This window comes from Salmo trutta, chromosome 13 (genome assembly GCF_901001165.1).
Source record: "Salmo trutta chromosome 13, fSalTru1.1, whole genome shotgun sequence".
Classification (NCBI taxonomy): domain Eukaryota; kingdom Metazoa; phylum Chordata; class Actinopteri; order Salmoniformes; family Salmonidae; genus Salmo; species Salmo trutta.
The window spans coordinates 22,423,492-22,449,971 of record NC_042969.1 but is presented as its reverse complement, the minus strand read 5'-3'; the positions used below and the strand labels follow the sequence as shown (position 1 = coordinate 22,449,971).

Genomic DNA, 26,480 nt, shown 5'->3' with positions numbered 1-26,480 from the left:
TTTGTTTTGTGGGTAGTGCTTGCCTGGTTTTTAGAGGGAGCAAAGGTATAATGGAGGACAATGCCAGAGAGAGAGAGTTTGAGTTTAGTTAGTATGGTATAGGTATTACATTACACCGCAGTAGCAGCTCTAGCAGGCAGTCATGTCTAGAAGGGATACAGATTTTATTTTAGAGAACCTTAACCCAATTCTCCTAGTCTGCTACAAAAATACAATTTTAACATACACTGTATCCCATCTAGACAAAACCCTATCAGGGAGAGGGAAAGGGGGGAGCCAGATCAGCATGTGATACCTCCCAACCACTCGATCTGCCTATATCACGTCGAGGCCATTCCTCTGCTTTGGAGCCTTTTATGAAGAGGCGGCACTGGGGTAGTTATATAAATCCTCTATTACTGAGATGGTGAATTAATCTTGATCCTGAATGGGATTGGTTAATTAGCAACAAAAAACAGATTTCTTATGAATACTCCCCGTTTTTCAAAATACTATCCTTTCCAAGACACTGGGGTGCTGCTGTGGGTCAATAATGGTTGAATTGAACAGTTTGAAATGGCGGATGATATCTTACCTTTAAAACGTCAACGATGACAAATTGTGAGATTCAAGTTTGACCTACTCTTTTAATTTACCTAGCTCACATACTAGCCTTATTTTTGTACTCTCTCCAGACAGGGTCATCCCTTTAGCCTCTTTTGTCAGGCTGTCTGGGGCCTCTCTCTCTGCAAACAGCTGCTTTCCGCATGTGTTGACCTCACAATGAATAAAATGACAAACAGGCCTCATTCACCCTGCCGCAACCCTTGTGCTGTTTGTCTTCCTAGCCTGGAGAATGACGTCTCACAGACCTCTTTCTCTCTTGGTTTAAAAACCCTCCCATCCCCCACTCCATCCAGGCCTAGCAGCATTTCTCTAAGCAGTCTGGTGTCGAGTGTGTCATGGTTGACAAACCCCTGGCCACACAAGGCCCTTTCTGGGACTCTCAGACTTGCCAAAGGCAGTTAGGTATTTACACAAAACCATTTACACAAAATCAGAAAACACACTGGGGGAGATATTGCCAGTGTGCTATTGAGGGATACAGCATCTTAGAGCATTTCACTTTTGCTACATATCCTACCAGCTTTGGAAGTGGCAATGCACTATGACTACACTGACAGATTCTACAGAACAATGCAAACACCCCAACAATGTTGTTAGGGGGAGGTTTAGTCTTTCACAGATGTCCATTTTTACTTGAAATACTCCCATTTCCATGCTGTGAGGGGGAGGGAAATACCTTCTGATGCATTGCACTTTGCTCCTAAACCTATTGTGTAGTTCTCACATTCCTTCTCAGTTGTCCCACCAACCCTTGACACTTACTGCCATTGTTCAACAAGTGTATAATGAGGCATGAGTCTCATACAGAAGACTTACTGCTAGGCCAGATTCTTCTTTACTTTGGCCAGTTTTAGAATTGATGAGGTGTAGATAATTAAACGATTTTCCACGACAGCCATTTGAAGCCATTTTAATATTTACAGATATAAATCCTGGAAGATTTTTTTTTCAAAACACCACCACAAGCACCTACAACTACCCACCAACCCAACATCATTTACCAGGAACTGCTTTTTCTAGATTACAGCAATACCTTTTTAGACCATTTCCACAAATGTGTCCCTTTGTCTAGAGCAATCTGAGTCTGATATCTTTGAACAAAAGTCTTTCCTTATCTATCCCCAATCCTGCCGATGTCTCCAGTTTCCCAATGCTTACAATACTAAGGTTGTGTGGTACTCAACAGGTAACTGTGTAAAGACAAGCAAATGGAAAGCAAAAAATGCTTCTTTTTTTTTTTCTTCTTCAACAGCCATCATCATCCAGGCATAAGGCAGAAGTCCGTGTGTTCTTCAAATTACAGACTGGGACAGTGGTGCTGACAAGTCATTGGAATTTATTCTGACATGCTAAAAGGGAATAAATTACACTTTTATAGAACATCCAGCTGTAAAATAGCTAATGCTGGGCCAGGGGGAATAATGTGGGGGGGGGGGGGGGGGGGGGGGACAAACAGCCCCTGGTGTGCATCTGTTGTGACTACAGGCTGACTGAAATCCAAATGGTTCTTGCCTTACAAGACTCAAAGTATATAAAAAAGTAACCCACCAACACTTTCTTCGCAATAAAAAAAAATGAAAATGAGAAAACGGTTGCTACTCTAAGCAGCAGCAATATGTAGTTGCAGAGAGAAAGTCCCAGAGTATTTTACAACAGGATCTGCTTCCCCTTAGAAAGAAGTAACAAAAACACCCTTTCCCCAAAATGATCAATTCAATACAGGGAAAGACAACTCTATAAAACTGGAAAAAAAAGTAAGTTCTGATATATATAAAATATATATAAATTATAACAGGAAGGGCGGGTGGAGTGAGCACGTTTGTCTGTCTCAAAAATGGAACATTGAGGCCATCCATAATAGCAATTACATGAAACAAACACATTTTCAAAAGAAATTCATTGATGCATCATTTTTTCTAAGCAATTTACAAACAGCTTTAGTCAAGTGGTGCCTAATTTATAATGAATATACTTTTGTGGAGTTCATATTTTTTATTCGTTGTTTGAGACTTCAGAAGTACAATATTAATGCAGCGTTCTAAAGAGAAACCTAGTGTTTTCATCTTCACATTAGAAGCTCTTCTAGCACATATCTGCAGGCAGAATCTTAATTACCTTTTTGATGAAAACAAATTAAATCCAATGTTTGCTTAGTAAATACCCAGGATTCATTCATAACAAAGGAAACAGTTTCAGATTACATCTTTCATTTTGCTTGAGAATGAGGGAAAAAAAGTTGAATAAGGAAGAGAAAATGGTTGTTTCAAATGTTCAATCTGACTGACGCGTGTCTGGGTCATCATGCCACGCTCGGTGACAGAGGGAATGGGGGCAAAGCTGCTCTGACAGGCAGCCATGAGGTGAGGGAGGCACCCAAACAGCAGCTCTCAGAGGGAGAAAGTATCAAGGGGAAAGTATTGGCAGGTGCACAAACATCCGCAGTGAGCCAACCATTTCTTAGTTTTCCGTTTTGAAGAAACACAAAAAATCTTCAGGGACAGGACAATAGAGAAGGCTACAGCTTCGGAAAATTCCATACCAAGCCTGCTTTCTGTGTGGATATAGTATATACATACCAATATATAGATATATGCAGAGCATGTTATCTATATAGAGTGATTACATATATAGTATATGGAAGGAAAGTTCTTTAACAGGAAAAAAGGGTTGCCCACAATGCCTGGCAGGTTCTGGTGAATTTGATCCTGGATGCCGGGGTGTGATTGGAAGGCAAATCCTGCTACGGCCACTCTGCTCTGCTTCCTTTCATTGTCTTACTGCTCAGAAACCTGCAAGACAAACGAAGAGACAGAGAGAGGCCATAGGTCACACATCAAGTAGAACAGGTTATCAAACAGGGTTGAGCGACTGCTATAAACAAGGCCAAGTAAGTCACTGCAGTTTTCCATCCCTGTAACATAAAAAGTGCCCAGTCACCAGTCCCGCTCTGCAGCAAAGCTGGGACCGGCTGCTGCAGAGTGCCTGAGATGGGGGAATCAAACATTTATGGAGCCTTTACTCTGAGCCTCCTGTAATGAAAACATGAACCACCATTTCAGCTTAAGAGGTTCACAACTAGCACAGGAGACAACAGCAGCTGTGTAGTGTACCGGGGAGTGGGTATAGATGTTCATAACTAGCACAGGAGACAACAGCAGCTGTGTAGTGTACCGGGGAGTGGGTATAGATGTTCATAACTAGCACAGGAGACAACAGCAGCTGTGTAGTGTACCGGGGAGTGGGTATAGATGTTCATAACTAGCACAGGAGACAACAGCAGCTGTGTAGTGTACCGGGGAGTGGGTATAGATGTTCATAACTAGCACAGGAGACAACAGCAGCTGTGTAGTGTACCGGGGAGTGGGTATAGATGTTCATAACTAGCACAGGAGACAACAGCAGCTGTGTAGTGTACCGGGGAGTGGGTATAGATGTTCATAACTAGCACAGGAGACAACAGCAGCTGTGTAGTGTACCGGGGAGTGGGTATAGATGTTCATAACTAGCACAGGAGACAACAGCAGCTGTGTAGTGTACCGGGGAGTGGGTATAGATGTTCATAACTAGCACAGGAGACAACAGCAGCTGTGTAGTGTACCGGGGAGTGGGTATAGATGTTCATAACTAGCACAGGAGACAACAGCAGCTGTGTAGTGTACCGGGGAGTGGGTATAGATGTTCATAACTAGCACAGGAGACAACAGCAGCTGTGTAGTGTACCGGGGAGTGGGTATAGATGTTCATAACTAGCACAGGAGACAACAGCAGCTGTGTAGTGTACCGGGGAGTGGGTATAGATGTTCATAACTAGCACAGGAGACAACAGCAGCTGTGTAGTGTACCGGGGAGTGGGTATAGACAGAAAGACACTAGTGGAACGGTCATGAAGGAAACAATGCTGCTTATCAATAAACCTATTTGAAAGGGCAACGTTACACAGAGATCAAACAAAAACAACTTTGAAAGACAAATAGGGATGTGGCCTGCTTATGTGATCCACACTTCATACTTGTCTGCAGTGGAAGGTAACCTTTACAGACAGCCATTAACCAATGACATGCAGCACATGCAGCAGTTGGCCTTTAGAGAGGCGCCAATCCACAGGACAGAAACATGGGCACAACAATCCTAAAAAGATGTGAGGATTCCTTCATCTTTCTTATGGGATCCTACAATCTTGTCTTCCTCAAGCAAGCCTTCACCCATTGATGACGCTTGCCAAGCCTCATCCAGTGGGTTTAAATGAGTGCAGCGCAAGTCGGGACATGATCTCATCAGATCGGAGTGATTTGAGAAGCATTTTTGACACAAGCTCTCACGAGTCACCTTCCGCTACAGCTGTACCCTCCAATGTGGTTTGACTCAAAGGAAAGGTAGTTTTGCTGCAGGGATGACATGGGAGGGTTTCTACAGAGAGTCAGAGGATTAATCCACCACGCAAAAGTAATGGGTCTTAATTACACATGAAATGGTCTGCAGCTTTCGATCAATGTGAATCGTTGGTTCAATTCATAACCTAACACGGATGTGATGGATGTTCCTGACGTTTTAAGTGTCTGGAGAGGCCAGCTGATGCAACAGACAAGTCTCACTCACAGGGGTGAAAGGGCAGCTCAATTCTCCATATGCAAACCATTAACAGATCAGGCCTCTTCTAATATAGCAAATAGCCTTTAGGAGACCTCACAGCAACATGACAATGATATTTAGGCCTTAGACACTAAAGACCAAGCAATCATCAAAATGTTTTGAGAGTATGGCTAGGTTAACGGAGTTTGCTTTGAGCGTTGGCTACTTATGTTTGCCTGATTATGTCAACGTGGCTTGCTCTAAACAAATATCATATAATACAAGGCCATTCGGCAAAACAGGAGGGCTGAAATGCAAACTCACATTAACAACGTTTCCATTGTTACAAGGCTAAGTGTAGCCAAGTCAAACTGGTATCCAAGAAACCAGCAAGTTCTTTCAAGCTTCAATAAGCCAGAGCACGGCTATTTAAATTTCTGGCTGTGGGTACTCAGCACCTTCACTGGCAGTGTTATCTTAAATGGACAGCTAGCAGGAGAGAACACTAACCACCAGACCAGGAAATAACATGTCCTTTTCTATACATCTTCAAAAACAAAAACATGAGGGGGAAAAAAAAGCTGGGGGTCCATTTACAAAGGTCATTTTTTGATCAGTTCCAGAGGAAAAACATGAATCTCTCCACCCCTGAATGAAAAGCACATAAGCAGAGCCCAACTGTGCTGCAGGCTACTGTGTGCATGGAGTCCACATACTAAAACAGACACCGTGTACACAATGGATTAGACCAATACCACGTCATCAGCAAAATCATATTTATAACTAGCCCCTCACAGCACTTGTTCAGTACCATCATGTGGGATGTGCCTTGAAAGAGAGGGGGAGAGGGGCATAGAGTCCTCGTGCTTTGATTTCCTATTCATATTTAATGGATTTCAAAGCTCTTCTCGGCAGTGAAGACACAGCACTGTCATAAGTCGGGCCAACAGAGGGGCCAAAAATGATTTGCCTGACGTCATCAAGAGAAAACATCTAATGCAACAAAAAACTCTAACCCGCAGTAAATATAAGCCACAGGAAGCCCTGTTCGAAACACGGTTTAACCAACAATACGTCACACAAACAAAATGGTAGAGCAGAAAATGTAATGTGCTAAGTCAGAGAGGCTGGCGTGCTGGGGAAGAGCAGGACCGATACGGCCCTCTCAGGGGTGCCATCCAGGTCACGTCACCCATTTACATGGGCATTCTTTCTCCCCAATCAACCTGCATTCAAACCCAAAACATTTTGGTCTAATAAATACTTAATACGATTGAGTATTGAGAATTTAATTCAGCCCTGCCTAAGATGTTGGAACCAGGCACATATGGACTAATACACATGGGAGGGAGGGCTTCATTTGAGTCCTCCATGCACTGTGTGAACAAACATATGATGTGTGTGGAGCAGTGAGTTCTGGGCCAATGTGACAGCCATGGTTTAAATGGCAACTGCACTTCCTGATTTGGCCTCATTTTAGATTTGGTTCATTAAGAAATGCTAGCCGCCATAACTGAATTCAACCTTGAGTTGGTTTCATGTGGGTGTTCGCAGGTGGGAAGAGTTAGACAATTTATTTAGCCAATTAGATTCAGCCTGTTGGTGTGCGACCATGGCAAATTTGGTTAAACTTTGGATAACCCATCTCTGGGGATAGTTATGGACAGTCAAATTACACAATGCAAAATGGGACAATATTTTTATGTTGCACATCTTTTAGTTCTCATTAAATGCGTTCAATAATTGTATACGAATTTCTGCAATTTAGTTGGTTTAAGGTTTTTAAGTCATTGAAATTTGGAGCTATCAACTTTTAAAAATATTATCCCATTAACATTGTGTAATTTACTGATGGTCCTTAACTAACCCCATCAGGATATCGAATGTCATTAAATTAACCATGTGCATTATGATCGGGTTGTGTGCAGCTGCGCTCTGAATTGATGATTACTTGGGTGCTGGCAGCTGTGGGTAGGATTAAAATAAACCCAACACACGGAAAATGTTAAGGTACCCTTCATTATGTAACATACAATTCTTTCCTATCATCTCTCAAATTTAAATTTTGAACAAGACTAAGACCAAAATTATCCTATTTACACTTTGTAGTGAATTTTCACACTATAATCAATGTTTGACTCATATCGATGCCACATACGCCATTTTGAAAACGATAAGTTGCATGTTAGGCGCAGTCACTGTTTAATTTGGGACGGGGGACAAATAAAACACCACTATGGTGGTTTTAAGTAAAAGGGGGTGGGGCATCGACTTGGTGTAAGCGTTCCTTTTACTACCAATACAGGTCAAGTGGAAGGCTGCTCTGCAATTTCATGCCAGAAATTACACACCTAAATGGGCTTTTGCCTAATCCCTGTGGAAATCCTAGTCATCACCTGATGAAAACTGCTTCAGGTTTTTTGAAAAATTGGGTTGACTCCTCTGCCATCAACCCTGGGCACCCGGGATACCCTCTACGAGAGGGAGGGGAGAGACTGGAATTAAAAGAGGTCATTCAAGAGTCACATCACATGAGCACTAAAATTCACATGAACAGGCAGCCATTTATTACCATGAACAATGGTATCATACATGTGTGTGCAGTGTGTGGTTAGAATCTCACTCCCACTGTATCTGAGAGCATTACAATAAAGATTAACAAGTGTTAGATCCAGGAACAATGATTGCGAGAAATCAAGAGTCAATCGTACATCATTTAGAGAAGTGGTTAATTCAAGAGGGAAATCAATTTTAGCATCCACAGAAGATAATAAAGCCACAACCCTTTGTCCCAGAGAAGAATAAAAGACATTGGGGTACAAAGTTAGTAGTCAAATTTCCCAAGGACGTCTTTGCATCTGCAAGACAGACCAATTGAATTTCTCTTTATCTTTCAGGGGCCTCCTCGAACTAACACGGTTGTGTTGTTTGTGGTCTCATTAATCCGCTGGGAGAGAATGTTCCAAATCCACTTTATTTATTTTTTTCAAGCACTTTGAAGGGGGAACGAAAATGAAAGCAATTGGCGTCTCCATTTTTGCACTTGAAACGTCGCTTGGCTTTTTGCTACTAACCTTTCATGTTACTCTTGGGTTTGTCAGTTTGCTTGCCTGAGGGAGTTTGTGCCGGTTGCCCCTGTCCCCCTGAGGACGCAGCCTGCTGGGCTGCTTTCTGCTTCAGCATCGTCCAGTCAAACGTGTAGTCGTACTGGTGGTTCAAAGTCCTGGACAAACAGACACTTTCAGACATGCAGTCACACTGAGCTCACCTATATTCATCAACTCTTTACTGCTGCCAAAAAGACAACTTGTTTTTAGACTAAACATAAATAAAAGCAGAAAGAGACTACATGAAAAACACAGGCCTATAGAGGTTGCTCTTTTCACTGTTGTTTCATAAAGAACACTTCATTATTAACGTCTAGTACACCTTAAGGACTCCATACGCTTTACATGCAATGCACCCAATTCATTTTTTCTGCCTCGTGGGTCTTGACAGTGAGAGAAACATGTGATTTGGTGCATGCACGTTTCAGCTCCCTTGGGGACAAAGAAGTTCATGTTAGAGGTTGAGAAATGACAAGCACCTGAAGAGAATGCGGAACAGCTGACGCAGGTACATGTAGTCAGGCGCCTCCTCGAATCGCAGCCCACGACAGTAGTTCAGGTACATGGCGAACTCTGCTGGGAAACCCTGGAAACAACCGCAGGAAAGTTGGAAGGTTATCTACCGATCCATGCCCAACTGTCTGGCTTACGGTCATGTATACATTATTTACCATGACAGTCAGTGCCTAATAAACTACTCCGAGATGTGTTCTGGTAAGGCAAGTTACCGAAAGAAAAGAGCGAGCGTGTCGCACAAGTTAGTCCACAGCCTAATGCAAGGCGTCAGGTTTAGCAGCACACTCTCTCAGCTACTTAAGTCTTTTAATGAGCAATGGCCATCATGCTTTCAGGCCCAAGGTGATGGATGCATAACAGCCACTATTTAAAGACTGGATTAGATTAGCGACACCAGCCAACATCTCTACTCTCGTACGCTACGAGACAGCCTTTAGAACTGCTTCAAACAGACTCGTACTTCACTGGCTGATGTGGCTACTCAAGGACTTCCATAGTAAGCATCTACCTTTCTGACCAGGAGACCCCAAATAAAAATAGGACCAACTCAGTCCTATTTGGGCGTGCCAGGTTGATTCTTCTATGGTTTCACTCACCTTACACAACACCTCGACTGGAGTGGACATCTTCTTCTCGCTAATCTTCTCGTACTTCTGTTTCTTTGTGGCAGCCTGTGGAACATGTGGGCGAGAAATGAAAATGTTGTGCACCACAGTTTAACACTACCCTTTGCAATTTCTCATCACACACAGTTTGTCACTGCCGGTGAGGTCAGTGGTCCAACAGAATGTAATGTATTAGTTTGGCCTGATGTGACTTATAGCACTGTGAAAGAGCCACCTAAGGGAAATATTCAGGAAAATATTGGGACATTTGAGGAAGTTTCGTATTTTTCTCAGTAATACAAATATGTGTACATAAATAGTGTTTTGTGGCCTAGTCCATCTTGATAGGCCGGGCAACTGGGGCTGTATGTACATGAAGAATGGCTTGGTTCTGTAGGTATGTACCTAACACCTTGCTGAGGACTTGAGTATCTATCACTGTGGGCTGCTGTTCCATGTAATTACATTAACACAGCACAGATCTCTCGTGTTCCCTATTTAACCCTTGTAGCTTCAGAAAAGGGAAAGGCGCATTATGCTGCATATGCAAGTCTTGGTGACTTTACAAAAGCATAAAACTGAGTACACTCAAGGCACCCAACATCTCTGCAGGATTAATTAATTTTAAAAAAGGTATCTAGCTAAACCTTTGGGAAGTAGCTGACCTCAACACTACAACTTCAATGGAATGTTAGGGGTTATCTACTAGACTAGCTAACATCCTGCATTGTACAAGGAATATTATGTCATGTTAAACAATAAAATTCCTGAAGTTGTCAGAGAATACAACTATAAAATAAAACATTCAAATGTGAATAAGTCATACATTTTAAATAATCTGAAATCAAGTTATGGAGACAGCTGACAATCAGTTTATTTTATTGGGGGGAAAAGTCTAGTAGCAGAATCATGGAGGAAAAGCTGTGGCGACGCGAGCAAGCAAGTTGGTTTCAATGTTGGTGAAATATGAACCACTTATATAGTGGACTGGGAGCCCTAGAGTACCTGCCTGGCCTACCTTTAGACCCTGCCAGGGCAGGCTGGTTCTGTTGAAGTACATCAGGACGTAGCCTAGCGACTCCATGTCATCTCTGCGACTGGAAACAAACAAGCAGAGACATTTGGCATTCAGCACGTAAAAAGGTAACATCACGGTTGGTTCAAGAGCAACACATTTTACATTAATCTCAAGGCCATTTGTAATTGTAATGGCTAAGCTGTACACTAACTTTCAGACCAGTGACATAGCATTTAACTGGTAAAGTGCAAGTAGGCACTGTCGTTGAATAATTCACTTGAATTAGAGGGTGGGATGTCTATCCTGTTACGGTGTTTCAACAGAAGGCAATCCTTTTCCACTACTTCACATTTTGTTTTTGGAGCACGGCTCAGTAGAGAAGCCACAGTGTTTTTTTATATCCCAACTGAATGCTTCAAATGACATGAAAACCAGCATTCATAAAAAAGCCTGTTTAGACGGGAACGAAAGCATTTCTAGCAATGTTGAATTCTATCTTATTACGAAAGTCAATGCTCACAACGTATCAAAGGTTTTAAGAAAATTACTGCACGCTTACGTTGCTGTAATATGCAATACAAATAAAATAAAAACATCTCGTCTTGGACTTCCATGCCTACTGTACAGCTCAATGCAGAGTTTTGGTATATAAGGGAAGCATGACTGGCTAAATCACACAGCCCTGTTTGTCAAAACTAGGATTCTGGGTCAGCCAAGCTGTTGGTGGAGGCTAGATTCTAGCACGGCCAATGAGTACAGCTTGGTCATCATGAGGGCAAGTCCTTAGAGAGCCAGCTTGCAGCCCCAGCAGGAACACAGTCTGAACATCAAAAGCTCCTTCATGCCACTCAAATTATCCCAATAAAGTGCTGAAAATACAAATTAACCTCTATATTAAGCCCTAGGAATCCTATCACTCCGGCTGAAAGCGTGCAAATGATAAGGAGTGAGAAGAGAATATCCAGTGAAGGCTGAAATAGATTCCAGATGACTGTAGTTACTGGGTGGTGATCTCTTACCTCTGCTCGATGCCCAGGTGCGCGTTGATGCTGGCATAGCGTGCTGTGCCGGTGAGATTCTTGTCTTCTCGGTAGGGTATGTGCTGTCGTGTCCTGTTGTCCCGGTATTTTTTGGCCAGACCAAAGTCGATGAGGAACAACTGAAAGGATGGGGGAAAAGAAAAAATAAATTTTAGAAATATCCTGATTCACAGGGAACGATTGACAAAATGGAGGCTGCCACTGTGCGAGATCATGGGTCTATTCTTCCAATTTCCTGCTCTGCTCCGTGTACCATTTTACTAGAGGCAGCCATCCTCAAGGCCCCTGCTTATTATCTATGAAAACTGTGCTGGCAGGATCAGGGAACACCCAGGGGTCAGAGTCAGATGGAATCTCTGCAGCAAACTCACGAAGGTTTTCATTCACTAATAGCTCCCTGCCTGCTAACAGCTCTCTATGGTTGTTGAAAGCCCCGGCCATCACAGTCGTCTCAGATCGGAATGATCTCATTTGTTGACTGCCTGCCATACTTCTCCACTCTACTGCCCACACACAACTGCAGGTTGCAGTCCCTGAGAGAGTGCCTCACCCAACAGAAGTTTTTCACTGAGGCAGCAGTGACCGACTGGCGGATCTGCTCAGCCGTGCCTATTCTTGCTTGCTTGGCTCAGCTGGGTATTCAAACCTTATTTCCTCCCGTCTACGCCTATCGGAACATTCTATTGTGACGCTTCGATCTGAAAAGTCAGGTCGGGAGGAAAGGCAGTTTCACACACAACCGTCCAATTGCCATAAACTAAGTAACACTCCCTTTTCCGCAGTATTCATTAACTTGCACCTTTGTCCTCTACCTTGATATACCTTCAGCTGGTGTTCAATAGCAACAACATTGCAGCCAGAATGAAACACTTCAGAGTCTATAAATACACAAAGTAGCAAGGCCAGTGGCCAGCCTAAATAGCATTTTCCAGCGTTCACAGAACAAAAGCTGGGGCTGGAGGAGCTTCCATTAAACCTGCAGAGCTGAAATAGAAAATCAAGGAAAAGTTGAAGTAAGCTGCTATCTGGTAAGACATTTGAACGTTCACCGACTTCACCTAGGTCTAGATCCTTAGGAACTACATAAATGGTAAGTATGAGTTGTTTAAAATGTGAAAATAAGTCAACCATTACATTACAGCACTTGCATGAGCAACGCGTACAGTCGAAGGATTGTTGAAACTTAGTTCCATCATTTGAACCATCAGTAGAAATGTAACCTATTTGAGAATGTGGTCCAAATACAATCAATCCAATGTGTGGAGGACAATTTCACAAAAAAATACTTGTTCTGATGAAAGGCATCCCATTTTCTTCTCCATCTGCTAATATTCGAGGTCATTGTGAATCGGGGGTCAGTTACCTTGTAAAAGATACTTCAACATCAGAACTGTATCTGACAAGCCAATGACTTTCAAAATAGGCTACATGTTGGTTTCAACTCTAACATGCCGAGTCACTCCATTTCTTAGAATTTTGGTTCTTAGTTCAATCTTCAACAACATACCATTACCTGAACATTCACAACCGTCTCAAAAGCAACCAGACCGACTTCACAGGCCCACCCTAACCAACCAAACTGTGAAAAAGCAGCACAAACCTAGATACTTTTAAAAGTCAAAGTATGTTCCATCAGAAGATTTTCAGACTGAGGGTTCTGGTTGCAAAGCCATACTAGTAATTAACCTTCAAGGAGTCTAGTTCTCTTCCCCTTTGAAAAACAGGAACTGAAAAATGTTGAACTCTAGGTCTGCTAATCTGCGAGCAAGCATAAGCTAACCACACCCGTCTTCCTTGCTGGTCCCCAATCTGGCTTTTCAGGTCCTACATTTTCCAAACGTGACTTTTTTTCCCGGCTCATCATGGGTCAGCAGGTAGCCTAGTGGTTTGTGCGTTGGGCCAGTAACCGAAAGGTTGCTGGATCAAATCTCAAAGCTGACAAGGTAAAAATCTGTCGTGCTGCCCCTGAACAAGGCAGAACACCCACTGTAATGCTAATGCAGGTCATGTAAACCAAGTAGCTACAGTACTGCTGAGCCGACAAAAAATCTGTTGGAATTTAAGAAAATTACCCTCAACTCAATGTTGGCTCATTTTGGCCAACACGGTCACTTGAATTATACACACACTACTCAAAAGGGTTAGTGACTTACATTTTCCTGTGTTGACATATCCTGAGACCCCAAAAGAGAATAATTTGTGAAACCAAGAGAAATGTAAATCTCAATCAAAGAAACAGCGCCAAGGAAATGGAAAAGAAACCAAAATGTAAAATTAGCCTAGAGGGCGCCGGGTGCCGTGACGACTTCAAATGAGGAGCATGTCCTCCTCAAAAAAAATCAAAAAGCATCTTCCACTACTAGTCACCATACGTCCTTCATCCACCTAAACACAGATCCCTGCAATCTGGAGTAGGTGTTCATCTCTAGATCTGTTTAGCATGTGTGTCTGGTTTAATGCCAATATGGTGTTCACCAAATTAATGAAATAAAAAAGTACTACTCCTAAATGGGTAAAATTAACTCCAAAAGAAAAAAGCAAACAGAATTTGGGGGAGTATTAAGAGGCGGTTGTAGTTTCAGACCTGGTTTAATCCTGAGAAAGATGGGTCCTGAGAAGAACTAACAGCCAAGCTTCTTTTCCTCTTCCCCACTGGAGATTCCAAACACTGAACAAACAATAGAGGGTGCAGTGCATCAAACAGGATTGCTGACAATCCCACAAGGCCAACGCAGACAGGCAACACCAAGGCTCAGAAAAAGAACGGGAGGCGAGGGAGGAGAAGGAGAAGAGAAAGCCCAAGGCCATCCTTCATCCACCAGCAAAGCATGAGCTAAAATCAGAGGAGTCTGACAGTGGTAGGACTTCCTAGGAGTTAGCCTGGGCTTAGATGCAAGCCAGTATTTAGGCTAGGCAGATGGGGGCGGGAGGGAGATGTCCTGCAGGATATGCAGTCCACACTGCAATACCAATTTCAGTCATAGAGGCAGAATCGAAGACAATATAACAGCCCAATTCCGATGTTATTCTTTCATGTAAAAAAACCTAGTATTTCCAAGCCTGTTTTGTGTTTTTTGACTTTGCAGTGGCATTTTGATATTGCAGCATTTAACGCTAGCAGTGGCCACAGTATAATTGCTTTGTACCATAATCATCCTACAAATTTGGACCAACAGTCTGCCTGAGTGCAGAACACAATATGCAGTTGACTGACTGGCACAACTACAGTTAAAAGAGAATTCAAATAATCAAGGCCATTCCCTAACATGGGTACTCATTTAGCAATAAGGCGTGAAAAAGCTTTGAAAAATGCAGCCACCCAACCCACCAGCTCCTTGAGATCTCACAGGAAGCAATGGGTCCCCCAATTTTTTATTGTATTATCCTGAAACGGCTTTGAAACGGTAGACACCTTCAGTAAGGAAGAGGGTAGAATACTTTGGCAGACTTTGGAAAAGCCCAATCTGGCAATTAGCAGCTCTACAGCGCCAAACAGAGGAAAAGCGTGCAGTACAAGAAAGAAGCATGAACTAATCTGCATGGAGCCATCAATACATAGAGTAGATTTAGTACAGCTGCGAGAAACGCGTGACAGGACAGCCTTTGTGATAGTGGCTCTTGATTAAAGGATTTCTATAGAGCAGCCCTGGACAAAGCAACAAAACAAGCGGAGTATCACTCTCCAAACCATAGAAGAAGAAGCTAGTGTTGGTGCAGTGTTCACATGCAATCTATTAAGAGGGGGGGATTAAGGTTAAGGTTTAACAATTGCTCTTTGGCAGAGATTTATTTTCACCAATGAGCCATGTCCAAATGAAGAGTATTTCAGAAACACACTTCCTGAATTAAAGGCGACCACCCTATTGGGCACAAGCTTAGTGGTATATAAGCACCATTGTAAAACAGCAGATAGGAAGCAGAATGCAAAGTGAGTTCAGGTGAAGAGAAAGGCAGTTGATTTAAACATGAGGATAGAGTGGGGAGTCGCAAAAGCTACTGCTATGCCAGTCTTCCCATCCATTGAGTTCAGTGTCAGAACTTGCAATCCAAAAGGATTGTATGCGCACCCTTTATAATGTCGTTCAATTTCAGTAAATCAACAAAGTGAAAAATGTGTGTATGAAAAAAAAAAAAAACGCTTTAGGCTGGCATTCACACAGACACACAATGGTAAACACTTATTCCAGACAGCACTGTCAAAAATGGTAATACAGGCTTCAATGCTTGAATACCCAAAAGGTACCGTTTCATTTTGATTAGACTAGTCTGATGAGTTTATATCACGTAACACTAACAGCCACAGCTGGTGTGGATAGGTCCGTGTTAAAACACACATCATGCTTTAACTTTGCCAAATGTTGCCTGTCTGCAAGGGCTCAAAATAGTGAGTTATTTAAAAACAAAATACAAATCAGGCAACTTGAGATACAGTTTGTATATGAAAAAAAGAATCACAAAAACGCCTTAACATTATTTTCTGCAAAGGGGAAAGAATGAATGGGATTACACATCATGCAGAAACCTTTTTGTAGTCCTGTCTAAGATCTCAAACAGATCCACACCTATGATGCTGTCTAAGAGGGCCTGTATTACCTGATTGTAAAAGTACCTAAATGTGACTAACAAAACAATTCCATCCACATACCAAGTGGGCTAAACCAACCACAAATAATTAGCCTTGAAAATGTCCATTACCAGGACATGAAGCCTATTCAAATATATATATATTTTTTAAAATCACATTTACCTCACTGAGGATTAGCTAGTCAATATTTCCACAAAAAAATACATGACGCCACCAAAACAAGATAGTTCTATTAACAATACGGGCTACTTGTATCACTTCACACAATGGTGTATAAAATAAAAGTGAAACTAGGTCAGAGATTCACTCTACTTACTGCATCTCAGGAGGGGGAAACTGCTGAAAGCTTACCTTGTTACAGTGACGGCCAATACCCATTAAAAAGTTGTCTGGCTTGATATCTCTGTGAATGAAGTTCTTTGTGTGCACATACTCGATTCTGCTGATCATCTGTGGGGAAAACGCCTGTCAATCAGCTAACGCAGAACTTCAAAATAGACTGGTTTTCTAAGCCCATTTTCAAATGTTTCATAAGAATGAGAAATGTACAAGTAATATTCTCCCTTTGGCAAATACAGAAGTGTTTTTTTTGTAACTAGACAAAGTTAAGCAAAGGGCCAAAGTGGAAGATAAAGAGCATTGATTAAATGGAGTTACCTGGTCTGCGAGCATTAGTACAGTTTTCATTGTGAACCTGCGCGAGCAGAAGTTGAAGAGGTCTTCCAGACTAGGTCCCAGCAGGTCCATCACTAGGACATTGTAGTCCTTTTCTTGGCCATACCACCTGCAAGACAGCACCAGCCATGCATCAATATTCATAATAACCATAAAATGTTATGACAGTGTTTTCTTAATTAAAACTTTACATAGCAATTGCATAGTAATTTATTAGGCCTATGTAAAATAACCAGTAATGCAACAGTTCTGTGTGGTCAAAGCTTATATTTCAATACCAGAGGCAAAAATGTATGTGGAGGTTGAACTTTAGTCTTTAGGCCAAAACCTGTTTGCATGGCGGTCATAACACCATCCCAAACCCTAGGACTCCAGTGAGTTATAAAGGGAGGCCTCATCTCATTAACAGAGATGCTTCCTTTTTTTTTTTAGGCTGGCCTGACAATAGTTAAAGCAGGGCTCTTCAACCCCGTTCCTGGAGAGCTACCATCCTGTAGGTTCATTCCAACCCCAATCTAGCGCACCTGATTCTAATAATTAACTGGTTGATAAGTCAAATCAGGTTAGTTACAACTTGGGTTGGAGCAAAAACCTACATGAGGGTTGCTCTCTAGGAACAGGGTTAGAGAGCCCAGAGTTAGAGTCGGTCTAATCCTCACAGCTCTGCCATTCGAGGTCAAAGAGACTCCCAACACTTCTCCAGTACACTGCCAGGCCAGCAGTCGCCAGGCAACCATCTTGTCCAAGATTCCACTAAACAAAGAGGTATTGTGTGGGAATGATGTACTGCAAGAGTCCACACTGCCATTTTGCTACTCTGACAGATCTTGTTTGCGGAATTAGCTACGGGTGTGGTTAGTCAATAACACTTTCACAAGACCGTCCATGGTGGCAGCAAAGAAAATGCACTTTGAATAAAGTAAACAGTTCCAAACTCTGCATTTCTACAAGCTTACACACCCCCAGGACACACACTCCCAAGTACAAGCGCAACAGCCAGCATTTGGCAGCCAAAAAGTATGGTGCTAGAATTTGGTAGGTCTATGCAAAGCTCTCGATTGTTTGGTCGACAGGCTGATGGTCGGCCGAGATTTTTAGTCGAGCAGTGGCAAATATATATATAAAAAAAATTGTATAGCACACGAGACACCATAGTTCCTCAACATAGCCTATTTGAAAAATCTTTCCAGCTCTCTCCTTTTACATAACCACTCAGCATGAAAGAGGGGGGCATGTCATGCTTTGATCCGGGAGAAACGTCATAAAATAGACCAACCTGATTACTTCTTATGCCTTGCGCAAATAGCTGACAGCTGTGTGTCTGTCTGGAGCTCACTGGCACAGGAAACTGAGGTCCCAGAATATTTTATACAATGTAAGTTTGCTAGCACTAGCTTCTGGCTGGACTAAGTTAAAAGTTGATACAATGTTTCTAGTTCCTTGAAGAGATTTTTTTCCCTTCTGTTTAGGCTACATTGATTTCTGTCTTCATTATTAAATCACAGAGCTTAAAGCATCTGACAAGCTCAGTAGCCAACATACAGTTGATTTTATTCAAACAGGGTGTGTCTATATATGGAAAAATTGAACAGACTCCTCTCGGTCGACACTCCTATAGCCAATTCAGATGCAGAACAATTTAAACCTGCCAATCTTTAGAATGCAAAATATATATATATAATAATATGCTGATTAAGCAAGTGGCGTGACATCTTGAAGGTAGTATCCTTCTACATTTGAGAACGTCAAATAGAGGGTTGACAGTCAAAAAAATAGCTTGTGAATACAAAGATTACCCGGGATCTGCCAGGGTTAACTCAATTCTTTACTCAAACGCACCATAGAAATATAATTGTACAGACAATGTACAGATGCGGCCAAATATACTGGCACCCTTGCACTTTTCTTAATTAGTTCCATAGTTCTAAAATAAGCTGATATAAAAAAAAAAAACAGGAGAAATATGGGCATAATATATCAGTGTAAACCCAGGCTGCTTTAGAGACAATCCAAAATGTAACTACAAAGGAAACTAAATTAAGGAAAGAAACAAGTCATTAACCGATAGGCCTAGCATTTTTAAAGTGGAATTTTAAAAAGAGCAGTTTCATAATATCATTGGACCGAAGAGCAAATGCATAAGCACACGACTTCCCTTTGTTGATTTTGCCGCGTTCACGTCATGTCGGAAACAAGGGACCGCCGACTTAAAATGAACCTAAGTTATTTGCATATGGCTTCCTATTGGTTGATTGTGGGGAGGCTTGTTCAGCAGATTCTTCTGGCTTTGACAAAGTTCCATGAGTTCTTTCACTCTCTCAGCTAGTTCCTACAGTAACCTTCCCAAACAAACATTCTAAAACAACTCAGTTCAAAAGCACTATACAGCTCCTGACACTACCCACTGAGCCTCAAAGCCTGCACATTAATGTACAAATCACACTCATGTACCAATAATTCTGAAATGGCCTTTAGCCCTTTGAGGTGCCCAAGAGAAGAAGTCACCTGCCTGGGTAACACCCAGTACCTGCTGGAGGTACCAGCTTTCAGTTGTGCAAGTTAGAAATCACCAACCCTCACCTTACCGACCAACAGCCAATGGCTGGGCATATCCATGACTAGAGTTACCCAACACAAAATGAGTCTTATCTGTACACGGTACGTAGCTAAGTAACAGACTGCAGCTCCAGAGATTAGGTTACCAGTAAGCCACCATGCCTTGGTCAACAAGCATCAACTTAGTTTGAATATACCAACACACAGCCAGCAGTTGGCTACGTTTCAAGTGGACTTCATCTGTTGATGGTCTTCTTTACTAAAGAGAAAGTTGGGCTACCTGGGGCGGCAGGCAGCCTAGTGGTTAAGAGCATTGTGTCCTTGAGCAAGGCACTTAAACCTAATTGCTCCTGTAAGTCGATCTGGATAAGAGCATCTGCTAAATTACAAAACATTTTTAAAATGTTTGCACAAGCTCCCGACGCAGGTAATAATGGAATTACTTTCATCTCAATAACTTGACCCTACAACCCTTCAGTCAATTACGTGGTGCCATTTTTCCAGAATGTTTGCACTTAAGATTGTAACCACTGGCTCTAGTCTAATATCCCTTTCATACACAGACCAAAATACCACTAATATACCATGCCTGCATTTTTATACCAGCTTTTTCAAACATATGAAAGGGGTAAAATAAAATCATGGAAAAATAAAAGCCACCTAAAGACCTAGTCATGATTCCTGCAATTTCACAGACCCTGTAACCAAAATACAAGTACTGGTCTGTGTGAATGGTTCTCTGCTTTTTAGCAGGTCAATTCATAAATTGTGTTTAACACCTCCCTAATTAGAAATTGTTTAACACATCCCTAATTTTAAATGCAAACAGCCGCATGGTTAACCAACACGCCCACTTTGCTAGTGTAACAGTGTAGGTTCCGTCCCTCTCTTCGCCCCAACCCGGGCTCGAACCAGGGACCCTTGCACACATCAACAACTGACACCCACCGAAGCATCGTTACCCATCGCGCCACAAAAGCCGCGGCCCTTGCAACGCAAGGGGAAACCCTACTTCAAGTCTCAGAGCGAGTGACGTCACTGATTGAAACGCTATTAGCGCGCACCACCGCTAACTAACTAGCCATTTCACATCGGTTACACTAGTTACCCACAATATGTATAAAAGGGGTATGTATACCTGCAAATAAGCTAAACTAGGGGCTGTTTGAAAGGGGGTCATAAACATAGCCTTGTATTGTTTACATGTAACATCACATTCTGTCTGAAATGGGTATACGTAGGTCTAATTCAAATGTGATGAAAATAGGAGAGGGGGAAAAGCATTGGCGAACTTTCCAGATTGAACCTTCCAACTCTCGTTGTGGAAAGAAAATGTCAGGTGGGTTGCATAACAGAAAGGTCCCTAGACAGGTGCACCAGCCACATGCTGATGATGTCCTGAAAACAAACAACTGGCTATGAGAGTACAGAACAGCAGATAAAATAGTGTGGCAACCCCGACATTTCTAGTCTAAATTGTTCTAGTTGGGTAGTGCATATTATTCAACAATGTATACAGTGCATTCGGAAAGTATGTAGACCCCTTTGACTTTTTCCCACATTGTGTTACGTTAGTCTTATTCAAAAATGTATTTAATATTCCCCAACTCAAGCTACACACAATACCCTATGACAAAGCAAAAACAGGTTTAGAACTTTTTGCACGTTTGTAAAAAAATAAATAAAAAAATAAATGTAAATACGTAAATCACATTACTATTCAGACCCTTTTTACTCAGTACTTTGTTGAAGCAATTTTGGTAGCAATTACAGCATTGAGTCTTCTTGGGTATGACGCTACAAGCTTGGCACACATGTATTTGGGGAGTTACTCCCATTCCTCTCCGCAGATCTTCTCAAGCTGTCAGGTTGGATGGAGAGCGTTGCTGCACATTAGGCCACTCAAGGACATTCCGAGACTTGTCCCAAAGCCTGCTTTGTCTTGGCTGTGTGCTTAGGGTCGTTGTCCTCTTGGAAGAAGAGCCATCACCCCAAGTTGGAGGTCCTGAGTGCTCTGGAGCAGGATTTCATCAAGGATCTCCCTATACATTTCTCTGTTCATCTTTGCCTCGATCATGACTACTCCCAGCCCATGCCGCTGAAAAAAAAAAAATACCCATAGCATGTTGCCGCCACCACGCTTCACCATAGGACAGCTCTAGGCAGAGTCTTGGTGGTTCCAAACTTCTTCCATTTAAGAATGATGGAGGCCACTGTTCTTGGGGACCTTCAATAATGCAGACATTTTTTGGAACCCTTCCCCAGATCTGTGCCGACACAATCCTGTCCAGGAGCTCTATAGACAATTCCTTCAACCTCATGGCTTGGGTTTTGCTGTCAACTGTGGGACCTTAAATAGACAGGCGTGTGCCTTCCCAAATTATGTCCAATCAATTGAATTTACCACAAGTGGAATCCAATCAAGTAGTAAAAACATCTCAAGGATGATCAATGGAAACTGGACGCACCTGTGCTCAATGTCGACTCATAGCAAAGGGTCTGAATACTTGTAAATAAATGTATGTTTATTATTAATACATTTGCAAAAATGTCTAAAATACTGTTTTTGCTTTGTCATTATGGGGTATTGTGTGTAGATTGCTGAGAATATTTATTAATCCCATTTTAGAATAAGGCTGTAATGTAACAAAATGTGGAAAAAGTCAAGGGGTCTGAATACTTTCCAAAGGCACCGTAAATAGGCCTCATTAGAAGGTGGGGAAAAAGTGATCCAGAAGGGTCATGGAGGGGCCACCTATCTTTCTATTAAATCATTCTAATACCAGAGCCTAATGACCAAGGGCACCCAAGTGCTTCACAGAGTACAAGTAACGGTCTAAGACACTTCATCTCAGTGCAACAGGCGTCACTACAGTCCCTGGTTCGAACCCAGGCTGTATCACATCCGGCTGTGTTTGGAAGTCCCATAGGGCAGCGCACAACTGGCCCAGCGTCATCCGGGTTTGGCCATCATTCTAAATAAGAATTTGTTCTTAACTGACTTGGCTAGTTAAATACATTTTTCGTAAAAACATTCAAAAATCACCCTGACCCTCATCCTTGGCAATAGCCCAGCATAAATCGGGGCATGAACTATTCACAATTAGGCCTAACCAGCATTGACTGTGCACTCCCCTGAAACAAATAGCTACAACATTTTAACCCGATTCTAGCTATGTTCACAATCTCATATATTGTATGTTATCCATTCATGCTTTTCATATGTTCTATTTACACTACCGGTCAAAGGTTTTAGAACACCTACTCATTCAAGGGTTCCTTTATTTTTACTATTTTCTACATTGTAGCATAATAATGAAGACATGTAACCAAAAAGTGTTAAACAAATCCAAATATATGTCAGATTCTTCAAATAGCCACCCATTTGCCTTGATGACAGCTTTGCACACTCTTGGCATTCTCTCAACCAGCTTCATGGGATAGTCACCTGTAATAAATTTCAATTAACAGGTGTGCCTTGTTAAAAGTTAATTTGTGGAATATCTTTCCTTCTTAATATGTTTAAGCCAATCAGTTGTGTGGTGACAAGGTAGTGGGGTATACAGAAGATAGCCCTATTTGGTAAAATACCAAGTCCATATTATGGCAAGAACAGCTCAAATAAGCAGAGAAATGACAGTCCATTACTTTAAGACATGGTCAGTCAATACATAAAATTGAGAACTTTGAAACCTTCTTCAAGTGCAGTCACAAAAACCATCAAGCGCTATGATGAAACTGGCTCTCATGAGGACCACCACAGGAATGGAAGACCCAGAGTTCGAGTTACCAGCCTCAGAAATTGTAGACCAAATAAAGTACAAGTAACAAAAACATCAACTGTTCAGAGGAGACTGTGTGAATCAAGCCTTCATGGTCAAATTGCTGCAAAGAAACCACTACTAAAGGACACCAATAATAAGAGACTTGCTTGGGCCAAGAAACACAAGCAATGGACATTAGACTGGAGGAAAATTGTCCTTTGGTCTAGAGTCCAAATTGGAGATTTTTGGTTCCAACCGCCGTATCTTTGTGAGACAAGCTGTGGGTGAATGGATGATCTCCACGTTTATTTCCCACCGTAAAACTTGGAGGAGGTGTTATGGTGTGGGGGTGCTTTGCTGGTGACACTGATTTATTTAAAATTCAAGGCACACTTAACCAGCATGGCTACCACAGCATTCTGCAGTGATACACCATCCCATCTGGTTTGGACTTAGTGGGACTATCATTTGTTTTTCAACAGGACAATGTCCCAACACACCGACAGGCTGTGTAAGGGCAACCAAGGAGAGTGATGGAGTGCTGCATCAGATGATCTGGCCTCCACAATCCCCCGACCTCAACCAAATTGAGATGGTTTGGGATAGTGACCCGCAGTGTTTGTCATTATACCCTGATGAAGACAAGCTTGTCTGTTGAAATGTTGGTAATTAAATTATAAAAAAATGTTTTACCTTTACTTAACCAAGTAAAACTCATTGAGGTTAAAAACATCTTATGAGGGCGACCTGGCAAGAAAGCAAACCAGGGAAATAGCAGCCTGTACATAAATTACAGAAAAATACAAAATACACTCATAAGACAAAGTGTCACAAGTTACAGATACAATTGAAGATTAGAAACAACTGCAGCTATCACAAACTGTGTTGCCTGTTTTTAGACTCTGATCGACAAGGGCACTACATCTCCCAACTTCAATATATTTTGAAGCATGTTCCAGGATGAAGGGGCATTATTGCATCTGAGCTCCTAGTGTGCGGCTCTCCTTTCCTTTTTCAAGTGTTCCACCCTAGCCAGCACCTCGCCTAAACAGGTGTGCGTTTCTTTCGCCTCCACACAATCTTATATAGCCACATACATATTGCACATTTCCCTACATTCAGTACTCTATTGAATATAGGGGAAATGTGCAATATGTATTATGTATGTGGCTATTTGAGAAGTGCACCATGTGTATGTTGGGTAAGGTTTAATGCATGTATTATGCTGAATGTGTAATGTACAATGTCTATTTTGTAAACAGCAGTACTGTGTCCAAGAAATGTCACATTGAGGACATTAAAGTTGATTCTATCATCTTTGATGGCTTTAGTATCATTATGTCCCATTTCCAAGTCAAATGCAAGCTGCAAAGTGGTGTATTTTGTCACAACAGCATTAAACAATTGTGTATCACTGATAATATCGATAAATTATAAGTCAACTGGGTAATTATGACCTTAACTCAGTTGTTTTAAACGTGTACAGCCAGTTTACAGCCTGCCTGGATTATTAATTTCACCAATGTGTCAGTGAACTAAACCATTACCCAAGTTCTACTCTACATATTGCCCTATAACCCATGTAATCTAAAATAAACTAATTTTAGGTGTTTAACGAGAGAGAGATATGGTCTATATGGTCCTACTTTAGCGTTGAAGTCACCTTGAGACAAAAGCAATAGGCCCAGATAGCTAGTTGTTTTCGCTAGTACTGAGCCGCCATTTTCTAACAGGGAAGGAAGACATGTTGGAACAAACAATAAAAGAGGAGCGGCCATTTCCAGCACACAGATTTTTTTTTCGTGGCCTGGTGATTTTTTTTGCATGTTGAAACAATATCAGTGAACACATTTGGTGAAAATCTACATGGCTCATGAAGGATTGGTCATTCGAATAATATTAACGTTAAAAGTCAATGTATGTGGAACGTTTTCATAAGCAAAGACCAAGGAAAATCATGAAGCCATGGCGATTAAAGCTAACTAATGCCGCTAACTAGCTTTACTTACCAACTACAGCTGGCATATGGAAGTAAACTAGACATGTTTGCATGAGAAATGTAACTGTACAAATATTGTACAATTAGCTATGACTTCTCTCCACATACATCTCCGATATTAAACTGTCCAAAATAATGAAAATGTATATTACCTTATGTGTGGGATTCCAACTCCTCCTTGTAATATTTTGTACAGCTTGCTTTCATATAACAACTGTGGGTGTCTGGCTTTCTGAGATTCCAATTTTACAGCTACCTCCTGTAAAACAAAATGATCAGTAAGTTAGCAAACGTAGTAGTCCACCTAGTTAGTAACATACTTTAGACTAGCCACGTTAGCAAGGCAACGTTTAGTTATTAACGTTAACTAGGTGCTTTAGTTTAAGATGCATCAATTCAATCGTTATTTACTAACTAGGTACAACAACCGTGTTATTTCTAAGAAACGAACGTTATGTAGTTCGTTACATGTTTTAGTGTGGCCAATATCTACAAGTATCTTAGATGACAGTTAGCTAGCTAGGCTAATGTTAGCTGGGTATTCATTGAGCATCGTTGGCCAACATTTCAGCTAACTTAGCTAGCTAACGTTAGGAAGGCTAACTAAGCAATCTTCTATTCAATCTCGGAGTCGGCTTGACTGTTGGTTAACACAGCGAACAATTAGTTACGCACTAGTTTAATGTTTATTACCTCTCCATTTGTGATGTTGATCGCCAGGTATATGTCACCAAATGATCCAGATCCAATTTTTCTGACAAGTTTGTATTTTCCCCCGACAATGAATTCGGCTTTTGAGCCGCTGCTGCTTGCCATATCCTCAAAATCACGAGCAACCCCAATCAGTTTAAAATAGTATTCTCTGGGACTGCTCCGTCGGTTCCCCTACTCGGCCAGCTCGTTATCAGAACATATCGTTAACATACAATCCTGGTTGGTCGTGGGCTATGTACTTGAAACAATGATGTTAGCGAACTAGGACAGACTTTGTTTATTTTCATGCGTTATTCACTAACTAGCTAGTAAAAAAAAACCATACAAAATAAACCCAACACATATCACGAAAAAGGCCAAACAATTATTCTGAAAACACTTCTAATGTGCAGTGTTTGTCCGTCGCCCAGAGTGCCTCGTCGCTAGCCCGCTAGCGTCGAGCTATCGAAATGACACCAGTGGTACTGCGAAACCCCGTTCGATAATCTGTTTGTACCACCTCCGCGAGAGGGGCAATATTGTTCTTGTTTGTCAAATTGTCGATGAAAGTTACAGCTTTTATGTGATTCTCCTTTGTTCGTATTCAATTTTACGGAAACCTAGGGTCGCTGCTTTCCTTCAAAGCGCAACCCACTCACTCCGCCATTTTCTTGTCACTACTCCACAAGAATCCACAGTCCGTCTCGAGGTGATTACCTAGCTAGCTTAGCTTCAGAACAAGGCGCA

At 41.8% G+C, this 26,480-nt stretch overlaps 1 protein-coding gene across 9 annotated transcripts; it reads right to left on the bottom strand.

The window, feature by feature from the left end:
- Window positions 1–1,500: 1,500 nt before the first annotated feature.
- LOC115205450 (casein kinase I) lies at window positions 1,501–26,480 on the bottom strand. 9 transcript variants are annotated; one of them, XR_003880612.1, is made up of 11 exons: window positions 25,734–26,480; window positions 25,193–25,299; window positions 16,704–16,830; window positions 16,398–16,496; window positions 14,046–14,129; window positions 11,441–11,580; window positions 10,413–10,500; window positions 9,395–9,469; window positions 8,762–8,868; window positions 7,572–8,398; window positions 1,501–3,395 (listed from the first exon to the last, which is right to left on the bottom strand). XR_003880612.1 is itself a non-coding variant. In XM_029771436.1 (11 exons), the coding sequence occupies exons 1-11, from the start codon at window positions 25,854–25,856 to the stop codon at window positions 3,388–3,390; spliced, it is 1,071 nt and encodes a 356-aa protein (XP_029627296.1). In that variant the 5' UTR covers window positions 25,857–26,480; the 3' UTR covers window positions 1,501–3,387. The 9 variants fall into 9 exon arrangements, 6 of the variants coding, with proteins under 6 accessions (XP_029627296.1, XP_029627294.1, XP_029627295.1 ...); XR_003880613.1 differs by having other exon boundaries at window positions 10,422–10,500; window positions 25,734–26,478; XM_029771436.1 differs by having other exon boundaries at window positions 8,286–8,398.